The 27,420-nt window shown below is 33.6% G+C and overlaps 1 protein-coding gene across 1 annotated transcript; it reads right to left on the reverse strand.

Moving 5' to 3' along the window:
* Positions 1-6,043: 6,043 nt before the first annotated feature.
* ALX1 (ALX homeobox 1) lies at positions 6,044-27,205 on the reverse strand (the record flags this gene model as incomplete). Its single annotated transcript, XM_081249772.1, has 4 exons — positions 6,044-6,403; positions 20,752-20,880; positions 23,882-24,186; positions 26,980-27,205. The coding sequence occupies 4 exons, from the start codon at positions 27,203-27,205 to the stop codon at positions 6,083-6,085; spliced, it is 981 nt and encodes a 326-aa protein (XP_081105898.1). The 3' UTR covers positions 6,044-6,082.
* Positions 27,206-27,420: the final 215 nt, after the last annotated feature.

Genomic DNA, 27,420 nt, shown 5'->3' on the forward strand with positions numbered 1-27,420 from the left:
TCCAGTTAATAAAGTAATAATAATAAGGAAAAGAAATATTTAAAATTAGAGGAAAGTTGTGGTGTGATGTATATAAAAAGGTTTGGAAATATTTTAATTAACATGGACATAGTCTTTCAAGACACATTTGGGTTATCTTTCAGAGAAAAAGAGATAAAATGCTATACTCTTATAAGTTCCTATTCATCTTTCAATGTCTGGCTCAAATGTCACCTCTTCTCTTCAGCTTTCCAGGACTATTTATAATGGCTGAATTAATTGCTTTGTTATCTGTTTTCCAATAGTATTTTGCTTGAGCCACTTCCATGCCATATTTTAATTAGTTATTGTACTCTTTCATCTCCCCAACCAGCATGTAGTTTCTTTAAGGTCTTAGCACAAAGGGAATTCTCAATAAATGTTTGATAAATTAAGTAAAACTGAATTTAAATATTAAAAAATGAAGAAAAGGAAGAAAAAATTTAACATCAACTCAACAGGAGGAAAAATTAGAATCTGTAAAAAAAAAAGTATTTCCATTAAGTACTTTACAGACTACGAGAAAGTATTCTCAAATGCATATTTCAATTTTTTTTTCATAGCTTTAAAGAAAGCATGTAGGATAAGAAGGCAGAAGGAGAGGTGTTGCACTTAGAAGCTCCTTTTACTCTCTGACCATAACTTTCCTTATCTGTGAAAGGAGATAATAATAATACCCACTGTCACAAAATTGTGAAAGTCGGGGAAAATAAATGTGAAAGTGCCTTGTTAATCCAAAGCTTTATACAACTTTTTCAATTATCCAGAAAACTAAGGCTCAGAGAAATTGGATAACCTTCCGAAAAGCTAAAAAGTAGTGGAGCTAGGATTCCTAAGGCCAAACTCTTTCCATGATGATGCCCAAACCACTTGCCTCTTCCCAATGCCTAGCCCCCATCTACTGTGTCCTGGTTCCTCAGTGATCCTCATTCAAAGGCCTCATTCATTCATTCAACAATGAATGCTCTGGGGCTGCCTGCCTTAAAAAGTCCTATTCTCTTTCAATCCTCCATGCTGCTAGTAAGAGATAAATAATCTGATAAATTATTAGGCACTCTATTATACTCCTTCCACAACACAGGACCATCCTCTAGGGTGAAAAATTATTTAATCTGGAGAAATGACTCTGGTGCATCAAAAGGGTTTCTTAATCCCTTCTGTGCCATAGACCCCTCTGGTAGTTTAGTGATCTTGTGAACTCCTTAGTAGATGTCTTTAAATAAATAAAATACATAAACTTAAGAGGGAAACTAACTATATTAAAATACAGGTGTTCAGATATTTACAAAACTAATTTTAGGATGTAGCAGTATCTGTGAATCTTTATCGACAGATAACAAGATCCAGCAACAGAGCTAAAAATTACCCTAACTTTGAAGTAGTTTGAAACTACTGAAGCAGTTTGAAAACTGTCCTAATCAAGTGATGAGCTTGAATTATTTCAAGATATCTTTAATAACTCTAATAAATGTAATATGCAAATATCTGTTCTTTCTATTGGTGACAAAAGCACAGGTACTGCTAAAACTACTCAGAGTTGTTGTCCATTCATAAATAAGATGCTATGTTTCATTCTAGGTGTCAGTGGGGACAAAGATCTAATTAGTTTTCCATCTCAGTTTATGTATCCTCTGAGTTCTATCCAGAGATACACCTTCCTATACCCACTCTCCCTACATTATGAACTCTGCTCTAGCGATATGGAGGGATTTTGAGCATTTGAATCTTTTCATCTTCCCTAACTGGACTGTGTAAGTAACCTGTAGGGGGCTCCTTTTGCCTTCTACTGAAAAGTTATGTTTTGACAATGCTGGTAATTGTTCTGAATTATTGTCTTAAGTCTTTAAAGTGTATGTCAAGGTAAATAGATTAAAAAATTACAAGTATATATTATGTGAAGATGCATGAAAACCTTCAGTATGCAGTGTCTCTTTTTCTAAAGTCAGACAAGCTATAAAATAGTGTCATGATGAAATACTCAAGTCATTTATTTGTCCCTTGAACTTAGAAAAATGCATAGTGGTATACAACTCTCAGACTAAGAAGAAAAAAACTTCTGTTAATCCTCTACTATTTTATGCAGTAAAATTGAAGAATTAGCTAGACCCTGCCCTGAAGCCTTGCTCACTATTTTTGCAACATATTTCCAGGATAAATGATGGCAGTATGTTTATTTAAAAAGTAGAGTTATTAAAATAAAACAAAATCCCGTTTTAGCATTTACTATACGCTGTGAAACCAATATCGCATTTAATCTGTTTTTGAGGTCCCGTGCCATAAATGCTGACTCTACTACTGTTACATATTTCACTTATGATCTTGTTTTCATTTGCATCATTAGTGACATTATTGCCTGGCTTGTATAAAATATATGCAATATATGCTAAGAACAAAAGTACTATTTAATACATATCATTCTATTAAATAGATTCCCTCACAAAAAGTAATACATTCTTCAATGCAAAATATGAATAGCTATAAGGAAATAATGTCGGTTTGAATTTTAGATGACTAATTTCTTAAAGTAGAAATGGCTTAAAGTTAGCAATTATGTTTTAAATAATAAACACACATCTTTATATTCTAAAAAGAGAAAAGTCAATCCAAGTAGAATTTTAAAAATAAGATGATTTCCATATTTCTTCTAAAATATTTGGCAGCAAAAGTGGTCATTTTTTTAAATGAAAAATATATATCTAACATAATCACTCATCATTTACAATACTATTTGATTTAAATGTTGAAAGACAAAAGTTAGGGTCACTGGTAAGTTTAGAAAATTACTTGAAAATTTCAAACAGCTTATGCAAACACTGTAGTTGATCTTTTCACTTCTTATTTCTCGCCAAGGCATTGTTTAGTTGCTGATAAACTAAAACTACAACACTATATATAAAACAGCATCATATAAAACACAGGGAGGTGATGTATGAATTGTACCATGGAAGTCAAATAAGCGTCCAGAATTTGAGATGAAAAAGTAAAGATACTAAAAGGAAACAATAGCATATCATCTTTGTAAAAACTGTGTTAAGTGCATTGGTCTGCCCCTCACCCCTTCCTTGGAGGTAAAAAAGTCAACAGCCAATTGAAACGATGAAACTAATATACTCCAGTAATTTATATGCACAATTTCATGAGTTTCCTCAAGGTTATATAGGTTAAGTAACTCTGTTATTCTTTTAAGATATGTTGTCAGGACTGAGGGCAAAGATTACGGTGGCTTTATTTCTCTGCTTTCATAAAAAGTTACATAAGAAGAAAATAATCAGTATTTAATGTCCATAAATAAATATTTTCAGAATTCCACAAACCATTTTCTGAAATTTAATTTTATGTTTATGAAAGAAACTGCATACTTTAGCTAATACTCCATTAAATTTCTTTCTTATCATAAGGTCCAAGCCTTAACCAACTCACTCAGGAAGAAAAAGAGTATAAGAATCACCTATTAAACCATCTGTGCAAGAGAAGTGTGGAAGGGGCAAATAGAGGATGAAACTGTTACAGGAACAAATGTCCAAGTGGATCAACTACTTAATGAACCAAAATACCCAGTTTCAATACTGTCAATAATGAACCAAAAGTAAACGAAATGCTTCTTAGTTTTTCCTTTAAGTATGTACACTCAGCATTTTTGTGAGTGTTACGAATTCTAATATATAAAACTTTGTTAACTTAAGTTCAGAAAGAGCAAGAGAAAATTCAGGAAGTGCACCTATGCACTTTTTGTTTTAGCTTTTATCTTATCCTACTACATCAGAAGTTCATTTTTGTTATATTTTAGTCACTTAAATGTGTATTAAAATTTTCAGCCAATAAAAACAAAGGTCAGAATGTTAAGACAAGAAAATTCGTGCAATTCTTACTACCTTCATAACATGTGAAGCACGGTTGAGGGTGCAAACTTTAGGCATGTGTCTGTCCAGGAAGACTGTGAACTCATCAAGGGCAAGACCCATGGTTCCATTAATTTTTTTATTATCCCAAATAGTACTTCACACACTGTAGGTGTCAAAAAAAATGTGCTGATTGAATTACATTTATACAAAGCATTGAAGACATAGAACTTCAATTAAAAAGATGTTATTTACATTAAAAAGAATTGAGTTACAGAAGCTCCAACTAATTATTAGAATTAATAAGGAAAAAATTTAGAGAAGGAAAAAATAAGGAAGTGAAATTCAAACTTGATTCAAAAATGAGTTTTGTCTCTCATTTTAAAAATATAAGTTATTAGGAAAGGGACACTAAAATTTCAATTATGAAAGCAGAAGAAAATGAACATGGATACCACTGATTGGGGAAATTTTTGGAAAAAAATCTCATATTTTAGTTCTAAGTTTTAGTTCACAAATTCCTACTGACCACATATATGTGTGTATTAAAAGAAGTCATTCTCTTCTAAAACACGAAGGATATTTAACAGCTGCCTAAACAATCCTTTGACAAAAGCTCCTGCATGTAAGCATAATTCTCAGGGCATAATTCTCAGGGCCAAAGTTGAACAAGTTTGTCTTGGGAACAAAACGAAAAAGAGAGAACACAAAAGTAATAAAGAACAGAGTTATTATGAAGTCAAAGAATGTTTGTTTAGGACATCACTCATCTCCATCATCTGCTTGATTTAAAATTTTATTACAGAAGATGTCTAACTGCTGTAAATATTTTCCCACTAGAAACAGACACTTACTGGATTTAAGTACTTTTTCTGAAATTTAATTTTAAAAATTCATTTATTCTTGCCCTTCAGCCTTTAGGGTTTCCAAGCATATCCCTAAAGGTTGTAGGAACCACAAGGAAGATTCTAAGTGAGTACAAAGAGCAGATCGTGCTCTGATCATAGCCATGGAAGCCATCTTCATTTCAATTAATTTACTTTGCCTTTATGAACTTAAGAGTCTTTCAAGGAGGTTGACATTTCACTCATCTGAAAAAGCCTGGAATGTGACAGGGGAAAGGGAGGAGAAGTAAATCAAAGGGGTTAGCAATTTTCCAGATGCAATGTATTTTTCTTCTCTTCTTTTCCACCAGAAATTTTAGAGAGCCTTCTGACATTTTAATTCCCTGTGCAAAACCACAGTAGCAAAAAATGCTTACAGCTTCTATGTCAAAAACAAACACACACACGTGCACTTGCACATACTCATGAAATAAATACAGATTCCAACTGCTGCTCCTTTAACTGAAAATATTTCTTTGAGTGTATTTATTAGATGTTTGTGTGTACAGTTTAATTGACAATTTTAGTTTAAAAGCAACAGCGGGTTTTGTAACTTTCTTTTTCTCTTGTGTGTGATAATTAATTGCTGAGTCCGTGATGGCTTTTTCATTAAAAAGATGGCATTTATACAAACTGTTCTTGTGACTGTATTTTAAAGCACACCAGGATATTTCAGTTATCACCTTTAGCCACATGGTTTCAGGAAACGATGCCCGAATATTTCATGCAAATGCTGATCATTTCCGAAGAGTCCTTTTTTCACGGAGTCGAAATTCACCAAAACATGTAGAGGTAAAAAAATCTTCAAGGCCTGTAGATAAATTCTCAGCAACAGAGGATATGCCCATTGTGTCTTGGAGCCAGAGAGGGAGAAACGCCAGTTAACTCCCCCAAACAGCCTGCTTCAATATTTACCTGACAGCTTTGGTATCTTGACATTTTCCCCAGTGCATTTCCTCCTTTTTCAGGTATTATTTTACAAGGGATTTCTTGTTATACAGAACTAACATAAATCAATCTATAACAGAGGAATTTGTTTAATACATTTATTCTTTTCAGAAGCTGCATGATCATATTTCATTGACTTGTACAATAGAAAAAAATCTCACTACTAAAACAGAGTTTGTGGAGACGGGTGCATGGTAAACCTATTTAGTCTTTTCAGAGGTTCATTCTTAGATTTTAATGTTAAATAATAACAACTATTCATTTAAGCTGGTCTCACTGTATATCTTGACCTTTAGCAATTCCACACACAGCAGCTTATTGTGGTATCTTTAAATATGAGAAATAAGAATGTTTTACTTTGTCATTAAGAGAAAAAGAAAAGAGTACTGTATGTTACATGGCCCATGAAATATTGGCAGTGTGCTCCTTGGCTTTCATTCGAAGAACTGCGATACTGGAGGACCTCCTTTCAAACTCTGGCTTTGTTTCAAATGCATGTCCATTGGTAGCCCCGGTCAGAAGAGAGTCAGTGAAAAAATTGTTGAGGGGCACGTGGCTGAACTGGTTCTGGTGGTTTGAAAACCCTGTGTAACTGGAATCTGTCCGAGGCGAGTGAGAGTAAGGTGTCATACAGGAGGAAGTGTCACGTGGTAACATGCATGAAGTGACCACAGAGCCACCACTCGCATTTCCTGCCCACAAATTGTTCTGAATCTGGAATATATAAAACAACAAATATTACATTTACGCGTTCTCACTTTTGTTCCCTTACTTTTGTGAAACTGTATTTACGAAGTTTTGTTAGTTGTTCATTGTTTGCTCCTATTGGGTGGTCTGTAATTTCATTCTGAGCGCATCAAGCAATTACTGAAAAATAATTATTTGAAAGATTCTTCTAGTTTGTTATACTGGAATGGATCGCCAAAACCCACATATGTGACCACATAAAATACTCTCAAAACATGTCAATCTTGAGTATTCTTTTTATAGTCATGATTTTTAAAATGAAATCTGGAAGATTTAGTCATGATTCCTGACCAATTCATGTGCTTAGAAAAGTGGTTAAAAATATGGTTTTAAGTTATATAGTTTTCATCTTTCTAAACAAAATTACACAATTGCATTTGTTTTTTTAAATTCCACATCTGGACTCTTGATGTGGTAGTTTGTGCTGGAAACCAATGCTGATACGAGGCTGTTTGTTCTTTAGAGATATTTTTGATCAAACTCATTTTGGAAAATGTTCACTGTTTCATTTTTTTTCATATCCTATAGTCTTGAATACATAGCTCTGTGAAAAGGACAGTTATACACACATTTTAAACATTTATTCTGATTTACATATGATATAGTGAGGTCGCAGCAGAAGTATGACATGTAGAACAGATTTAGAATTCTAAAACTTGACTATTACCCGATAACGAAAGCACAATTGAGAAAAATATGCAAGTATTAGCAAAAATATCATATGAATATAAATAAAGTACTAGATAACATCTTATATAAGATTGAAAACTGGGTTATCATTTGTGCCCAAGAAATTCACATCTCATCTCATTAAATCTCTACAGGAAACATTTCAGTGCAATATTATCAGCAAATACAAATTTCTCTAAAGTTACGAGCATGTGAAAGAAACATTAAGTAGAATTTGTATACTATGAATTTTAAATAGGAGGTATCTTAGACTAGCTATTTAAACAAGGGCAAAAAAAAAAGTGATCACATGCATGACTGAGAAGCACGGAGAAAATCCTGATAAACGGCAGGAGCTGGGAAAAAAAGGAAAATGTTGCTTGGTATAGCAGGGCAGAGAGATGCAGCCTTAGAAAATGAAATTTAAAAGTTAATATGCCTTTTACAGTATTATTACAATAGATTTAGACTAGAACACTACAACTATATATATGTTTATCCCATCTGACTTTCTTTTCTTTTTTAAAATCATAATTAGAACGGAATCATCAATTATTTCAACACATATACAAGAACTGTTTTCTCATATTTATTTTTACATAGAAATTTCAGTCTGCTACATATAGCCTCTGGTATAGTCTTACAACACTCAAACTGAAGCCACACTTTTTAAGACAACTTATTTTCAATTAATAGCCAAAAACATGTTGATGAATCTTCTAGATTACACTGTAGAGATGTTACTCTGTCACTTAGAAAGGACCACAACCAGTTTTAAACTGAACAACAAATATCCCTTAGGTGGTGTTTCAGTGGTTGGCAAGATGCTCATTTTAGTAGTTTTTAAAATAGTTCTTTATATAAATATTTCCTAAGCTGCTTTAAATATGTCAAATCCGTGAGAGATACCTATAGACATCTATCTAGCTATCTAGCTAGCTGTCCATCGCGATTTGCATACATTATCAATCCTTGAATCGTCATGGGCTATGCTGTTTTAATTTTGGCTCATTCTAGTATATGCATCCCACTTTAGCCAAAGTATGATGATTGGTGCCAGTGACTGCTGAGTTATGTATCTCAAACCAACAGGAGGGGCTGTTAATGTCATTAGTCTGCCAAACTAGCTCTTCTAACTTGATCTGGGTGATTTTCCTCTGACATTCAATCAAACATTGTGCTACACTGCAAAAACCACAGTCATATGTCTGACAAAAGGGCTTTCAGGAAATGAAAGTGAACTTGCTTGCTTACTTTTGAAAAAATAAATGCAAGGCAAGATAGTGGTGGAGAAAGATTATTTACATTTTATGTTTGTTAAAGGATCTCTCAACTTATACACAGTGTTGCTAGAATTTATTATTAAAATCATCTACTTGTATTCCAAATGCATAGAAATATATTTAGCAACTCAGTCAAAAAGAAAAAATAAGGAGAGTAAATGCAGGGAAGGAAGTCTATGAATTTAAATTTAAAATATTTTCCCCTGAAAGAATTAACAGTAATCTATGTATAAAATGAAAAGAAATTCTCCACTTTCCACGACATGAGCAAATATTGTTATTTTGATCAAAACTTCTTACCTGAACATGATCAAGCAAGTTAAATGCATTACTTTTCATGAAATACAACATATAGGATTGTCTTCTGAACAGAACAGATTAATAAAGCAATTTACACACATCAATCCTTTAGCTGGACTTGAGGGGATACCCAAATATTCTCATGGGTAGTGACGCTGTCACATGTTTTTACTGCTATGCCCTGTTTCCATGATCTCTATCACCCCTCTCTTCCCAGCCTTTCTTTGATTTTCAAATTTCTGGCGTGTTTTCATTAGACTTTGGGGATCTAGTTGGTTTCTATATTAAAGTTAGATGCAAATCATAAAAAATAATATCCCCAGTGAACTGAGGTTTTGCTTCCTCTGAAGCATTCCCTCTGGATGTTTAAAACATCTGATGATGACGATCAAGATCACGCTCATGATAGCTAACAGTTATCAATCAATTACCATGTGTCAAGCATTATGTTAAAAGCATGATGAAGACTTCTAATCGTTTTGACATCAGAAAAGGTATGTGCTTTTACTATCCCCATTTCGTAAACGGTAAAACTATAGAACAAAGAGTTTAAGAGTCTCACCCAAGATGGCATAACTCCAATGGTAGAGGTCAAATCCGAGCCCAAGAAATCTTAATAAATGCTACAATTACATAAAAACTACTCTTATGGGTTAAAATTGTTATTTACTTATTAATAACCCTAAGTTTTTGGTTGTTCATAGACTCCACTTTCTGAAAGCAAAATCCCCAATGATCGCTCACAACTGTTTTCTCATCCCCAGGCCTGACACAGTATATGAAAAACCCTTTATACACATTTATTAAATAATGGAAAAATCTCTAAGAATATGAAATTTGGACTGATCCATCTTGCAGATGTAATCAAAGCTTTATGGACAATTTATGCTAATATATCTAAAATTTTTTTTCATGATTTGAATGCTAGAATCACCATACTACACAATCTTAACAGAAATCATGAAAATTACAAAGCCAGACCCTGTTGACTATATTTCCCTAGGCAGTTTTTTGGTTTGTTTGTTTGTTTTTTTTCTGTTAAACACTTATTATCCACCACAGATGCATCTTCCTGGAGACACTGATTCATTAAGCAGGGGGTGTGGCTGAGGGGATTTGTACTAAAATAAAGGCAATGATAATACACATAAGCAATTCTTAAAATCACCTAGGATCAGGAAACGCTATTGAAGTCCAGCTTCTTTCCAAATGCAAAAAAACCCTTGTACATTTTCAATTATGTTCAATTACTGTGATAAGAAGCTCACCCTGTTTAAAAAAAACATTCCATTCCCTTTTGGCGAGCTCTGTAAAAAAGTGAGTGTTATCTTTCTCTATCTATGTCTTCTATGTCTGTCCCTTAAAATGATACAGAATAAGTGGCATCCTTCTTACATGGGAAAACCTTCAAATATCATCAGGCGATTGTTACACAATCACAAGTCTCCTTCCTCTAAGGATTCCTCATATGACATGATTTCCAGATGGTATCGTTCCAGTCACGTTCCTCTGGATATGCTAGAGGCTGTCAACACCCTTCACCCTTATTAACATCCAGCACTGACAACAGAATATAATCTAGATGTCATCTGATCACCGTAGGGATAACTCAGCAGGTATCATCTTTGTTCTAGATCATCTACTTCTGTTAATGTTTGAAGGCGATATTTGATTAAACAACAAAGTCGTTTGAGCTTGTGGTTTAATAAATCTACTGCTGTCCAAGTGGGCTCATTCTATGCCTCCTCCATCCCTCCACCAATTCTATTCTTGTAAGTGACCATTTTAAAACGATGTGCTAGAATCGACACATATTGTCTAAAACTGCGTATATATTTGCCAACAGAGAAGTCATACAAAAATCTTACTCTCTGACTTATTAAAAATACTGTAGTTGCTGTTAAATTTTGGAATGAAAGAATGTACTTTTTTCTAAATAAGATCACTACTTTTCTTTTTTTTAGACTAGCTTTAGGCTAGTTCACTGACACCAAATAATTTTTTGTAGGCTTCTAACTGTATAATATTCAAGGGCTTTACAACAAGGAACAGCATTCCTGAATCATGTCTACGTCCTTTTTTCACGTGTGCTTAAAAAAAAAGAGAGAAGAGAAAAAAAGACTGCTTGGCTTTACATTTTTTCTTCTTTGTTGTGTTTAAAAGGAGTGGATAATCTAAAAATATTCCATGTTTTTATGCGGTTCACAGCATTTTTTAAAGTTCTGATGGTATGTTCAAAGCACTGTCCAGGGAACTTAGCCAACTACCTCCCATTAGCATGAATGGAAGTTCAGCTGACTTAGAACTCTCCACTTTGAACGTTTTTCTAATCACGTAAAAACTTAATTATTCCATAACTTTAAATTTTGGAGGAAAGTTGATTTTTTCATCTCTTTCCAAACTGAAATCAAATTCATTTAACATTCACTTTCCTTTCAAGGAATTAAAAGCAATGGCTAGGAAGGAGAGGGGTGATATATAAGTATACACATATATATTAAGAGTTCTTCACTGTGGATGTATATATGTCATAAATTGAATAGGGTAAATCATGGATAGGAAATTATAAATATCATTTACCTTCACCATGGAAACTTGATACAGACATATTCTTTATATAACCAAAACTGTAAAGAAAATTTCAGTATACTAACTTTGGTGTATATTTCTAATATATTTGCTGATTTTATTGTAGTGGGGAATTTTTCATACTTTTAAAAAACCTTTTAATGTAAGTTTATTAGTCTTTCCCTTAGTTGTAAAGTAGCATGATGTGTAAAAAAAAGCAAATAGTTTCCTGATGTATATACTCTATATCCTACTGTTAGTGGTATTTATTGAGACATTAGCCAATGGAATTTAATCTGGATTTAATAGAAATACTGAAAAGTGTGAGAATATATGAGTAATAACTGTTCCTTAATTTTAGAGCATCTCTAAAACCAACTAAATATTTTTCTACTAAAACAAGTTTATTTAACCTTACTCCTCTACATATACACTGCTTCTACCAGGCACCAACATCTACATTTACACTCATACATAGACACACACACACACCAGGATACACATATTATCCTATCCTCACGCTACCCTCACATCACAGCCCCAACACTTCCCTGCGGGAGTTAAAAAGTTGCTTTAAAAAGACAGAGATCAGGGATTCACAAAGAGGTATTTGTGATGATGTTACAGCAATAGCTTCTTTGCATTAAAATCTGAAAGTTAACTTTGGTTTTTCCTGTTTGACAGAATGTTTACATTTATTGACTACTCTGAATATTATTCAATACTTACTATATAGATTTATTACCACATTATCACTATATAATTTAATTTACCTGATTTCTTATATGGTCTCTTTTAAAAATGAAAACATCAATGTTTACAAAAGCAGTTCAATTTTTTGAGACCATTACATTCTTTATTAGCATATCTGTTCCTTTAAAATTTAGAGGGATAAAATGTTAATAAGAATCATATGCTTAGTAACTTGCAGATATTTTTAGCTGTTGTCTAAACTTAGGGTCCCATTAACTTTTCTAGTAACTACATCAGTAAGCTGCTGGCAGGGAGAAGGGGTATAAGTGTTTTTCTAAATAGTGAATTTGCTACCAGTGAATAACACACACTGAGACTTTGTGCATCTGGAAAAAAAAAAAACCCAACTTGAATTAATTACGCAGTGAAAAGATCAATCTGAGCAAGTTTAGGTACTACCTGAGATAGAAATGAGGGTATGTTTTCATCAGTGCCCTCTTATTAGGTGGAATTGTAATGAAAAAAATTTAAGATAATATACAAATACTAAGATTTGGGGGGAATCAATTTACATTTCAAAAATTCCAAAAATATATGTTTTCAACACATGGTACTATGAAGTTGAAGGGGTTAGAAATTATTTATTCATCAGAAAAGGACCACATGTTAAGTATCCATTGCTACTTTGAGTTCTTAAATAAAATTTCATCTTAGAAATGTATACAGGGATTTGAAACAAGAAAGAGTGCCTTTTCTGTTAAAAAAAAATCACTATTAGATACAATAGTCATATGAGATTAATGAACTGAGAAGAAAATTGCTATACAGAAAAAAAAAAGTATATATCTCATTAGTGCAAAAATTAAAAGCACTAAGTCTCATAAGAAATGTTAATATCTGAAAATTTTAAGAATGATACCATATAAAGGTGTTTAAATTTTGTATTATTCAAATAATATTTGAAATATGCTCCAAGTCAAAGACAGAGGAAGCATTAAGAACATTTCTCATTTCCTTTAGTGTTGAATGTGTTCTCAAATTTTGTATTAATTGTGATCATTTTTTAAAAAAGATTCATAGGAAATCTCACCCTACATGCCTTAAAATGAAACTTTTCAAATCAACTCACTTAAGGAGAGAATAAAATCATAGCACCTAGGATTTGCTATTTTTTTAATAATTATCCAGCAACAATTACCATATGAAGTATTTTCCAATTATTTGTCACCTTATTTTTCCTGTATTTTAATACATGCATGATAACTATTGCTGATTCATTTTTAATGACAATTCATCTATTAAAAACTTTACAATTATAAGAAACAAAAATTATAATATAAATTAAGTTTTCTTTGTGAATTATTAACTTAAAATGTAAATCAAATATGCAAACACTTGAAGTAATTACACAGTATATTTTTAATCTCAGAGAGTCACACATGGTGTCATGTACGAGATTTGAATTTATTCTTAAAATCCCGAGTAGAGTTATCAATTATATTCATCTTGTATTTGGGTTAACTATAATTTGAATTTTATTTTTGTGATTTTTTAATTCAACTGTGTATTTGCACAAAAATTTTTTTCTATTTAATGCTCCATAATTTAGAATAAAAAAGAAAACCCACAGACACATGTGGCTTAATAAATATGGCACACATAAAATTCTGGATTAAAATATATCCTGAGGTTCACACTAACAATAATGGTTTGAACTGTAGGTTTTAATCCACAAGTCTGTTCTCACAGACTTCTCAGACTTTGATGCTTAATTTCCCCCCTGGTTCTTCTCTATTCTCCTATAAGGTAGTTTTTATATGTATGAGCAACATTGGCACTTCTCAATAATTTATTTTCTTATTTATTACTTATTTTGGTAACCTACTCAATTTACTGATTTACTCTTTCGTCTTAAAATATAAAATATGTATGACCAATTCAGTTAAATACAATGCTTTAACAGTGGTCACTTATTCAAAGCAAAAAAAAGAAAAAAAAACAGCTGAGTTATTATGACTATGTAAAGTCTTTAAATCACATTAAATTTGAATATTACATTAAAAAAATAAATCTATTTTCATAGTCAACAACATGAATGCACTTTACTTCTTTTGGAGGATATTCTTTACCTCTTTAAAGAACCTGTACTTTCAACAAAATAAAAGAATTATTCACTGTCTGTGTCTAGCTGCACCTTTACCTGATACTAACAAAATCTACCTCCTACTATACATAACTTAGTTTTAACATACACATATATGTGAAATAGTCTTTATATGTGTTTATATAAAATATATATGCATATATTTAATTAAATTAGCAACTTTATCCATTGTAAAAATTATATTAATTTGAATAAATTATGTCCTTCTATAATATTAAATATTTGTGCTTATAATCAGTGAGAAATTGTACAATATCACTATGACCTGCTGACCTGATGCTGTTAACATTTTTGTCCCTCCATACATCATGAGGGAAGTTTTATTGTATCACAATATATATGACCATCTTATTGGTTGTTTGACAGCTATGAGACTGTTCATTACACAATGCATCAAGTATAGCTATATTATTAACATTTTTTAAAGATCTTGGGATCTTTGTTTACTTCAGATATCTGGGAAAAATAGAAATAATACTGATAAAAATGTGATACTTTTTCTAAAGGTAAAAACTGCTTCAGAAAAAAAAAACAAAAACAAAAAAACAAAACCTGCTCCAGATACCTTTAAATCACTAAACCACGGTGGTAAATGGAAACAAGTTTCATATTCCCTATTTAGCTTAAGCAAAGGTAAACTTTAAGATTAGGACAGATACTTGTGAGAGAAGAAAGTAGGGTGAACAATATCTTCAAATCACTATTTTACAGAAATTTTAACATTTCCTTTTAAAAGTTGTATAATGACAATGTTTGAAATAGAATTGTTAAACTAGAAATATTATACAGCTTTCATCTGTTTTTTTAAATTACTCCAGTTACTACAAATTATCTATAACTTGAATCCAACTCTTGGTATGTTCAAACTCCAAGTGGCATATATTTATAAAGTCATCAATTAAACAACAGAAAGCAAAAATACTGCATGGGTCCTTTAGTGCATTTGGAATATATAGATTTAATTATGATTCTCAATATATACTAAATAAAACCTCATTGAAAATTTTGGTGGGAAAAACCTTCAACCCTTTTTTCGAAATTTTTGATGAAAATATTTTCTTCATGATAAAATAATTTTGGTGGATTAAGAATATACTCAAATTTTCCTAAAGCTACCATATTTGTTCATCCTAATTTAAAGAAGAAAGTGTATTTAACTGAATTTGATCTTTCTCTAGATTCCCAAATAGTAAATTTACTCACAGATTGGATGAGCTTAAATGATACAACATAAGGGAAAATTCAAACCACTTAGCTACCTCTCTACTGCAGAAAAAAATTAATAATGATTAATGGCTATCATAGAACCATGACTATTGAGCACTCATTATGTACTAGGCAATATCCTAAGAACTCTGCATAAACTATTTTGTTTAATCCTCACGAATAACATATGAACTTGTATCACCATTTTATAAATGAAGAGAAACGTTCCTAGAGGTTAACTTATTTGCCAAAGTTCTAAAAATCTATTAAGTGGCAGAGCCAGGATTTGAATCCACAACTCCCTAATTGTGCAGCCCACAGTCATACATTAATCCATGGCCCATCCCAAATCCCAAGATTTAGCTGCAAAGACTGTTTAGAAATCACTTTAATCCTCTCCATAACAGAAAAAGTATCATCATCATCACCATCATCATCATCATCATCTACACTACTAAGACCACCAACTCTAGCACCAACAATACCTCAATCTTACAAATAAAGACTCTGAAGATCAAGGAAGTCCGGAGACTTACCCAAAGTTACTTAGCTAGTAAGTGATAAAGTTAGTGTACTTTTAATCCAAACTAAACCTAATGGCATGAAATTAGCTCTTAAGACTGAAGGCTGTTATAATCTCCTAGAAAATGTTTATAACTTCACAGAAAATATTTTATTCACTAAAATTAATTATTTTAAAAATGCTTTGGTTTTGGGCTTCCCTGGTGACGCAGTGGTTGAGAGTCCACCTGCCCATGCAGGGGACACGGGTTCCTGCCCCGGTCCGGGAAGATCCCACATGCCGCGGAGCGGCTGGGCCCGTGAGCCATGGCCGCTGAGCCTGCGCGTCCGGAGCCTGTGCTCCGCAATGGGAGAGGCCACAACAGTGAGAGGCCCGTGTACCGCGAAAAAAAAAAAAAAAACCTTTGGTTTTGATAAATTAGAAACAAGTTAGAATCTAATGTTGATAGGTATGTGCTTGCTTCTTAAACTCAAGGACAAAATTATGTAGGTCTCTAATTGGTTTGGTTTGCTGGGTCTAGTTTGCATCAAGAAGTGTTTGCAGAATTTGTAATATCTAGTTTGTAATCTGTCCACAAAGCAGGAGATTTTGTCTGGATCATTTGTATAACCTCTGTGCCTAAAACAATACCTGGCATATATTTGTTTGATAAAATGCAAATAACTCTGCAAGAAAAACAAATTAAGCTGAAAGGGGTCTACAAAACCTTTCTAGTATATTCTTTTCAAAGAGGAAAAGTTAATTGATTAAGACCACAGAGCTGGTTAATATCAGAGATTCAGAAACCATCTGTTTTATTAAAAATAGACTAGTTTTTGTTTTATAATGTACTCCTGAATAGTGAAGTGAACCAGTATTTTTTTTCACATCTATTCAGTGTATACATAATTTGCTTAATACTGTGGTGATACAAACGTGAATAAGAACTGAATCATCTTTTAAATACTTTACATCCTAAATGTGTGGGAGACATTTTACACAATCCACCACAATGTCAATGAGAAAGTGACGCGTTGATTGAGGGAAAATTGAGAGGAGGCTTCATGGAAGAAATATGGTTTAGGTGAAGGGAAGGGAATTCAGGATAGAGGGAAACAGACTTAGCACAAGCAAGGAGACTCTTTTCTAAAATATCATGTGCTGGATAATATCAAGTAATTTAATTTAGCTATACAGTGTTGACAAATGGCAACTGATATTGTGACCCAGAATAGAGCTTTAAAAAATAACAGCTTTTCACTACATCAAAATATACTATCTTTAGAGTATATTACTACTGACATCACAGCACTCACTTTGTTTGCTTGCCATCACATATGAGTAAGTTTAAGAAAAAGAATATCTTAAACAGTCTAAGAAGTATCTACATTTTTAAAATGTTTTATATTATTATTTTACAAATTAAAAAAATGAAAGCATTTTTCTTCACCAAAGTAATGCAATGCTTTAGGGTCAAAACTGAACTATTTCAACACTTCGTGTTGGATTAGGGAGAATCCAATATAATGTTGCATAAAAAGCCTGGGACTCCTGAACTCAAGAAACGTGGGCTCAAATTCAATGAGTTAATGGTTATAAGAAGGAAGCCTGGTTTAAAATAAGCCCTCAACTGGTAGTTACTATTTTTACTGTTACAGCTGTTGTTACTATAGTGTAATGAAGACCAGTGGAAACAAAGTATTTAGAACATTTTAGAAAATATTAATTACTATTCACAAATAAACATTATATGTTATATACAGATACCTTTATGCTAGGTAAGATTATGATTCACAGGCTTATTATTATGAGCAGGCTTAAGGAGATCATTTTGTAAACCATTTCTGGTTTTGATGTATTTCTGTGTATGCTTTTGTTTCCCTGCCAAATTTCTAATTCTTTATTTTTGTCCTGCTGCCAACATTTTCTAGTTCCAACATTTTGTAATTAATAATTTTTTTTCTGTAATTAGTAACAGTAACCAAATTCAGTGTCTTACTGCATTGAGTTGGTTAGGCTCTATTTCAGTTCCTATTTTTCCCATTATAAACTTCTATTTTTAAGCCACATGATAAAAAAAAAAAAAGTTTCCTTAGGCTGAGTCTTGGGAGACATGATTTTTGCATAATTATTTTTTTCAAACAAACTAAAAAACGTCAACCATATATCTTTAAGTTAAAATGGAATTTTCCCCTGACTTTATCCAATACCTACAGTGGGGAGTGGGAGATGCTTGATTTCAGAATTTTTGGTAACCAAACATTAAACGACTTACCAATACAGAAAAGTAGTGTGGATTCATCAGTATTGATTTTTATCATTGTTAATGAATTGCACTGTCAAAATAACTTCAACATATGATCTCTGCATTCCCATACTTAAATTATGAGGTGGTATAACCAACGTATATAAGTTATGGAGAAGCCACAAGAAGAATTCGTGCAAAATTCTGTTATCTGTGAGGGGAATTTTTTTTTTAATTTATCCTTTGTTGGCGTGAAAAAGACTATCAAATGTATAATTTGATTTTACCATTTCCTTTCCTGCCTGAGCTACTAGGTGACCTCATTCTGCTAATCGCTAATGTCACAAGCTATGAGGCACAACAACATAGTAGCAAGATAATTTTAGGAAAAAAGGGTGACTAGTTATATTGTTATATTAAGCTTTTGTATAGAGCTTAATTGGTCCAGGCACTATTCTACATGTTTTATGATATACTAAAGAAGAAAGGGGGGTTAGAGATAAGGCAACCAAAAGCAAGGAGCAGAAAAGTGGCAAATAGAAATGGTAACAAGGAAAGGAATGAATATTGAAATAATAAGGTGAAAAAAAGATACATCACAGTCAAGTGTTGTGGGACATATCAGCAAGACTGTTTAGAGTCCATCTGAAAAGAGTTCATAATTTGTGACTTTATTATTTCTAAAGTCACCAACAGTCAAGTAGTTCAAAATTATATGCAGCATATGCCATCTCCGTTATTTTTTTAATTGTTATTTCACTGGTTGTGAGAACATTCTCTGCTCCCCTGAACTAAACTGCAATTTGAATAATGCAACTTAAGCCTTATGGTCCTTTGGTATTAGTTAACCATTCAATCATTCAAACATATTCACTGGGAGAGACAGTCTATTGTGAGAGTTAGGATCTTGCCCTTGAGAGCTAGATTGGCTCTCTCAAATATGGGTTCACTACCACTAATGAAAGTGAGTAAATACCTCACCTCTCTGTGCCTCAGTTTCCTCATAAGAAAAATGGGAATAATCAATAACACCTACTGCATAAGGTTGTTGTAAGGATTAAATGAGTTAATATACGTAACCTAGTTAGAACAGTGCCTGACAGTAAGGGCTACAGTCGTGTTAACAGCTAGGAAAATAGCAGTGCCTGATCTCATGGCGCTTGTAGCCTCGAGGACAAACATCCTCACAGCACTTTGTTTAGAACTCAACTAGGACACTCAAAATATTTGGTGAATAAAATTTCATTAGCCCTGTGATGTTAAATAACCAGGAGTATATACATGCTTTTAAAATAGGAGAAAATATAAAGGAGCTACTTTAAGATAAAAATTTTAAAGTGAAAGAAACAAAATTCTTCTTAAGGTAGGTATGGGCATGTATTCAAAAGGTACCCATAATGTTGGTCTTCTGGCAAACTGCAGTGGCAAGACTTAGCTGTAACAGTCTTTTATAGACTACCCTGTAAGGAACCATTTGTGTGATCACAGACCAATTTTTTTTTTTTTTTACCTCATCTGGGTCTGGTTTCCTGACTTCTAAAATGAAGGAATTGAACTAGGTGATCTCTAAGGCTCTTGTTTGCATATAATATTACATTAATAAATTTGGTGGATTTATCTGGAGGAATGAAGTTCTCAAAATAGGTTTTTAAAAACTCATGAAAGGCACAAGAACACAAAGATAGCATGAAATTAAAGGACTGAATTCATGTTCACAGGGTATGAATATACAGTTAAAGAAAACGAATACCCTTAAGTTCAGGGCTGTGATGATTTGTTTACTGGACTATCAAGGTATTCTACCAGCATATATGTTACATATTTGTTTTCAAAGTAGTCTCTTATAATGCATATCATTAAACAATCAGGAATGAAATAACAGATGGTTTAAAAGCTCCTTATAATACACATGCCCTTTATCATGTATCAAATACAATTTTGAATATTATAATTCAGTATTAGGAAAAAGTAATACCCATTAGAAAGACAAAATTTATTTCTGTGGATTACAAAGTATGAAAAAAAACCCTCTCTAAATTAAAAGGAAAAATTAGAGAAAAAAGAATTTCTAAATATTCTTTGAAATGAGATGAGAGCTCCCATTATAAAAGAAGTCTTTCTTAACATGATACATTCAAAAAATTATGTCCAGTACTAATTCTATATATGTCTTATGTCACAAAGGGCTAAATGTTTCCTTGAAACAATGAGCAAATTCAAAGCTGAAAAGACAACATAGTTTTAAGTGGAACTTAAAACTGAAAAAAAGATGGTTTTCAGTGAAACTGAAGGTGTCACAGGCCACACGTGACACCAGGTTATGGTATGGTTCATAAAACAACAGCCGCAGAGATAGCATGCCAAGCAATGCGTTATGTATTTGAAAAGTTAACAAAGGGAGTGAGTAATTAAAAGACATACTACTGAACGATGCTACTTAAGTTGTTTCAATGTATACCAAAGAAGAGACCCTGAAACAGTTTGAAATGAATGGCTCTAGAAAAATAAATTACAATAAATAAATAAATAGTTTAGTAAAATAAAAATCTAACAAACATGGAAAAATTATTTTGGAGATTAAAATTTTCATTCTTGGCTATTAGATATAATAAAGCTTATACTAGCCCTTTTAAGCATATACAAACCACACCTATGCCTCTCAGTGTTCTGTGCAGTTTACCATACCTGTGGATAGCTGTCAGTCCTTGGCAAAACTGATATGTCATAGGTGGCAGCAAAATGGCTTTTAGCTTGCTGGATTTGGCCATAACGTTCTCTTTTTCTCCACTTGGCCCTTCGATTTTGAAACCAAACCTATTTTTTTTAAAAAAGTAGAATTTTAGGCAAGGAATAGTTGACAATGCAAATATGATGTTCAAAGACTTCAAATTAGAGAGGTAAACCAGGACAACATAATTACTAAAAAGGGAATTTTTTTATATTAGAAAAGGATCCACAAATTTTACTTTCTATTTTACCCTGACAAGTGCCATGTCCATGAGGCAATATAATTTAATACAAAGAGACAAGACATTTTCAAAAATTTATTTAATACGTCTGAGCCTCTGTTTTTTTCATTTACAGAAAATAAAAAAAGAATTAGATTATATGACCGTGAAGATTCCTTATATTTTCAAATTATCACAGATAATAATCCCTCTCTCAGAGAATGCTGCAAGTCTGGAAGACATTCATAACTTTTTAGTTTGGGGCTATGTATATAACATTAACCCAGCCAATCTATAACCAAATTAATATCTGGGTCTGTCAAAACAATTGGCTCTTCTGGGTTGTACCCAGACTTAGAAAAACTTAGAAAAATGTAAACATAAAGATTATATCTAAAACATATGGCATCAGCAGAAATATCATGATTATTTAGAAATAAAAACCATTGGGATTATATATTATATTGATTATGATAAAGACTTCGGGTAAAATGGTATCATCTGAAGCTGAACTATGGTTTTAAAATATACAAATTGTTTATTATGTAAATGACACCACTTACTTATTTTCTCTTATAGAAAATGCTCATAAAATCTTCAAAATCATTTATCTAATTTAAAAGACTTATGGGTAATATAAATTAAAAAAAGAAACAGGGCAGATATAATCAACTGTCAAGAAAGCCTGTGAGTCAGTACGGCCTCTACAGGGTCACTAAACTGCCTTCCAAATCTCTCTGATGAATTGCATAGATGAAATATCCATTATAACACCTATCTTCCTCAGAGGGTTAAATATTAACTAATTCACACTTGTAGCTTTCCAGAATCATCATTTTAATATTTTAAGGTATTAAAGCTCTCTTTAATACAGCTCTCTATACAGAAAATTATATTCAATATGTATAATTTACATAAGCAGCTTTCAGGAAGCTCTTTAGCCTTTACAGAACTATATTCAGAATATAAAATACTTAGGAAAGAAGCTGGAAATGCAGTATAAAAATGCAAATTGTAAAAAGCCTTTCATTAAAATTTATTTGAAATTTTTACTCTTTTTCATATTCAATTCTAACATTTTATATATCTTTACCTTCACACTTATGGAGACATATTAATACTCAGTTTGGTGCGTGAGCATGTATTGCAAATTTAAGACGGCACTTTGAAGAGTTTTCAGCAATTAAAAGAAGGCAAGGACAGCTACCTGTTCAGATGGTTTCTTAGAACACTGCTGGGAAGTGTGTATTATCCACTATATTCAGGGCTTAAGACAACATCAACAACAAAACAAAACAGAACACACTTTCTTGCTCTCTCCACAGCAGGAGCATATTGAGGGAATTTAGTAATGAGGGCTTTTTTACTGAGAAAAAGACCTTGACAATCTCCTTAAAATGGGTGCCAATTACCACTCTGATGTGAAAAGCAGAAAAGAGAACCATCTGAGTAAATTAGGTTCAGGCTGGCTCTCTGTGCATGTTCTTAGGCAAAAATTAATCAGAACTTGGTGAAATGATAAGGGGAAAACATGCTTTGTGCACAGCTGATCACTGTGTGTGTGTAAACACATTTTTCTATGGTTACACGTATAGCTAATTTACATATATGAACACAAGACCAAAAAACACACATGTGGGGGGTTTGTGTTAACACTTGACAGTTCTAAAATTCTTCCTTAGTGTTGACTTTCTATACATTTACTTCCTGAACTAAGATAAAGTAACCATTTGTCCCCACAAACTAAAGCAAAAATCTGCTGCTTGGTATTCCTGCACCACCAGATGTTGTCTTTACTGATGTATAAGGGCCTTACAATGGCTCAATCTTCAGAAGGAATACTATTACTCCACTCAGAAAAAAATTTTTTTATTTATTTCTCTATTCTAGTGGTTTATGGGAATTGCAAAATTCAAATTACTTTATTTGGAGTAGTAAAAACACACACAAAGAAAAAGATTATTCTCCTGAATTATTGTTACTTGGGAACTAATAAAATATAGTTAAGAATATCAAGGCTAGTCAAAATAAAATACACTTAGGAGGTAGAATTTTACCCAGTATTTAAAATTTTTTTTTCAAATTATTAAGAAATGTAGTATACTGAATCATCCAATTTGATCATTTGAATATAACATATAGATATAATTTAACTGAATTTATATATTTAAAAATTACTTTAAGATTATTATTCCTATTGCCTCTGCAAAAATCATATAAGTTATCTAGATTTTAAAAATTATAATGGAAAGGCATGTACTGGCAATTCCTGGGGCTAGAAAATTGTAGATGAGCTATATGATCTTTCTTTAATTATGTATAGTGAAAATAGTTTATGGTATACATAACAACTGGGAGTTTGTGAGATTGTTTCATTTTTCCTTGTTTTATTATAACCCCAACCTCAGTAAAATTAGAGACTTATGGACCACTATACAAATAAGTTACCAATAGAGGGTATATGACCCCAAAAGAACCTCAACGGCTGATAAAAGAGAAAAATAAAATACATGGATTACTAGATTGGATAGCTATGACTAGTTTTTTGTCCTTTAAAAATCACTTTTTTGAAATCAGAAATTTGTTCATTTTCTGTTCTTTTAAAATAATCATTAGTTTTTATGCCTATGTAATAACTCAAGTGTTCTTTTCTTTTATACTTGTGTTTGAGCTGTCAAATCCTTTGCAAGTAAAAAGTAACTTTAGTAGACTTACATGCTACACTTTCATGCTACACTGTTCTATATCTTCAGTAGGAGACTCAGTTTCTTCCTTTGTAGTAAAACACAACTATGGATCAAACACTATCCCCCCTCCAACTCCGCCCTCCAAACACATATACACCCAAGCCTTCATCTGGCTCCTACCTGGACCCTGGCCTCAGTCAGCTCAGTCCTCAGAGCAAGCTGTTCTCTGACGTATACATCCGGGTAATGGGTTTTCTGAAAGACCTTTTCCAGCTCCTCCAGCTGCAAGCTGGTAAAGGTGGTTCGGTGTCTCCGTTTCTTACTGCTGGATACATTGCTGTCACATTTATCCCCAAGTTCATCCAGTTCTCCCTTCTCTGGCATCCCTTTCACGGGAGACATCCGGAGACTGTTACAGTTGTCCATAGCTCTATTTAGTTCGGTGTGAAGAGGCTGTCCTTCTACTTTAGTGATCCCATAGTTCACTGTACCCAAAGGGGGAAAACAACAGTTCTCAGGATTGCAAACATATGGATGAAGGACTTAAGCTGAAGTAATTTAGAGCATCAGGCAAGCGGTCCATTATGATTTATTGCGCCAGTATTAATTTGATCATCACATTATTAATTCACTTTGGGCAGGTTTAGAATCATCTAAAAATGTGTACATGGAACTCATATAATTTGTCAAAACACACAGTTCTATTTTCCAGGATTAATGTAATGTTTATGCACATAATTTATAATCAAATTAGTCAAATTAAAAGACGCTCTAGTTTAAAAAAATCTAGGTGCGTCAAATTTAATATGTCTTATTTATTCACAGCAGACAAAAGTAAGCTACTAACATGGCTCAAAAAGGATATTTCAATTTTAAATACGATCTGTAAACCAAAATCCAAACTCTTTTCAAAAGTTATGTTTCTCCTCCACACAAAACCTATGGACTATAGATTTAAGATATGGTATTGTTTCCTATTATATTTCCAATATTTCAACTGTATATCATGTCTGCATTTAAATTTTTATTTCAAAAAGCGACCAAGTTAAAAAATGAATTTTCCATCAGTTTCTGTGTATGTTTCCTACAGAAAATAATAAGATTTAGGTAGACTTCTTTAGCTTAAAAACTCATTTGCAGTTCTTTCTAAATTTGTCAAATTTATGCTTAACTCATGAAACATGTTTTAAGACAGAAAGCTCTACTCTTCCCTCTAGTAAAGCACAGAAATTAAAACATCTATTAAAAGATTACAAAGGATGTCATCTGGCATTCTGTTTAGTGGTGCTTTAATTTTAGTGATTTCCTCCAGATTTGAGTGCATGCTTGGCAGTATGATATAAAACGAAAATGTATCATATGGTGCCACACACACACACACAAATGTAATGGAGGCACATAATGCAACGGGAAGCATTTTTCTTAAGTCAGCCCTGCCACAACAATGATTTCCAATGAATTGTTATACTTTTTTCGTTTTTGTCTATTTTAAAATTCTCTCATGATGTATTTTTACAACTGCTTTAATCATTATATAAATGCATTGAACTCTAGTACCTAGTTAACTTAAAAACGGAAGAGTATTTAGGCAAAAAAAGATGTGATGTAAAACTAAACAGAAAGAAGAGCCTGGACATTAACAAACAATACGGTTTTGTCTCCGCGGGCAGAGTTAAATGGGGAACTGCGGTAATTAGGGATGGGGGAGGGGAAGCAGGCGTGAGGGTAAGGGCATCTCAGGAGAAAGACAGGAACCTTCCTAACTTTAGCGGACTGCTTGTTGCCTACATTTATCTTACTTAAATACTTTCCTATTAAAATCCATCCTAATGGTATGATGTTCTTTAAAAACTTGATAAAGCATTCAAAAATCACCTATTTCTCTTCTTATTTTTGGAATCCCGACAATTTAAATAAAAATTATGATTGAGTCGTATCCAGCTGTCAACAGAGGACATTTCAGAACCATTTTTAAAAAATCTTGTCCATAGAAATAACTTTATGTATACCTCTATAAATTCCAAAATTAAAATATTGCAATGTGAAATACAGCCAGAAAGCCAAAACTTCACTGTATTAAAATAAAAAAACTTTGCGTCTTCCTAAATAAATGACTGAGATTTAACTGATTTTCTCTATTGTTTGCGCCTTTATTTTTTATTTAACCTTGCAAGTCAAAAGTAACTTGCAACGTTGAACAAAATAAGTAAAATATACGACGACGTATTTTTTAAGCTTGCTGCGTACTAGGCATTTAGAAAAGGAGCTTCTATGAGCCGGTGCCTTGCCAGATTTTGAACTACCATTAGAATAGCGGGGCGGCAGGCTTGCTGTAAATATTTCACACTTAATTCGTTTGTTATTTTAAAACAGCCCGCTCCTTACAGCTTAACTGTGGAATATATACAATGATAAGGGAAAGTCCTCTTGGAATTGTAAACTTCTTTAGCTGTCGCGATCTAAAAAAATAGGTTTGTATTGGGTTACAAGATAGAAAAGATAGATGGTTTGTTTTGATAACATTTTGACTTTGAGATACTTGGCCATCCAAAGTTAAAGATTTCATCCAGAAGCATTCCGAAAGTCTTCTTAGGTGACTTCTACGTGGAGTCAGAAAAATAGACAATGCAGAATTCGGGAGTGAGTGATTATATTGAAGATTCTTTGCCCGAAGCTATTTAAAGTGATTTGGCGTTTAACAAAAATGTATGTTGTTGTATCGCAAACCCAAAGAAGTAGAAATCACAGACCCCCACAAGCTAACCTAGTAACCCTCTACCTTCACAAAGAAAAATATCGTTGCGTCTTGAAAAGTAAAAAACAGTTTTCTTATTCGTGACGGTAGTGACGTCCTCTAACGAGCTGTGATGGATTTCAGCTCCTCCTGCCTGGGCAGCGCGGCGGGCTCGCAGAGGAAGCGCGCTGTCTTGACTCAATTACTCTCTATTTAGCGCCCTATCAGTTTACGCCGGGGTCCTGGATAAGGGACTCCAGGACCCGTGGAGGACAGCGAAAGGAGAACCGCGCGGAGGCAACCGGGTGCGGGTTCCTTCCTTGGCTCCCCCCAAAGTCTGCAGCAGCCACAACTCCGCTTCCTAAAATAAGCACCGTTCCACTGCCTTCCTCCGCCCTCCAGCTCTCTCGCTCCCCTCCCTCCTTTCCTTCCTTCCTTTTTTCCTTCCTTCTTCCTTCCCTCCCTCCCTCCCTGTCCCGACCACTCCCCGCACTCTGGATTTGCGGGTGGGCTTCCGCGACCCCGGCTGGAGCAGTGGACTCACCGCTGCCGTCCTGACAGGGCGAGGTCCTCTCCAGGCGCACGTGATGCTCGGCGCGGGGCAGGGGCCCGAAGGCCTGCACGCATTTGCCCGCCGACGCTTTGCTGTAAAAGGACTCATTGTCCAGCGTCTCCATAACGTGCTCCAACGCGCCTCCTGCGCCCATGTAAAAGTTACTGTTTTTACTCGGTGGGCTCTTGAGGGCAAACTTCTCGCTCAGAAACTCCATAATCCTGGAAGGCTGTCTCGGAGCTACTGGAGCTCGGAGGCTGGAGCGCGCTGGGGGAGGGAGCGAGGGGGCGGGAGGAGGGAGGGCCAGAGAGGAGCGCAGGGGAAGCAGGCGCTGCGGCGCGGGGAGCTGCCCGGCTCCGAGCCCTTTAAGACGTCCCGGCTGGAAAGGGGGCACCCGAAGTTGCTTTTATATCTTGAAACTCAGCCGGGCTC

This window comes from Mesoplodon bidens (genome assembly GCF_964165515.1).
Source record: "Mesoplodon bidens genome assembly, chromosome: 11".
Taxonomy (NCBI): Eukaryota; Metazoa; Chordata; class Mammalia; order Artiodactyla; family Ziphiidae; genus Mesoplodon; species Mesoplodon bidens.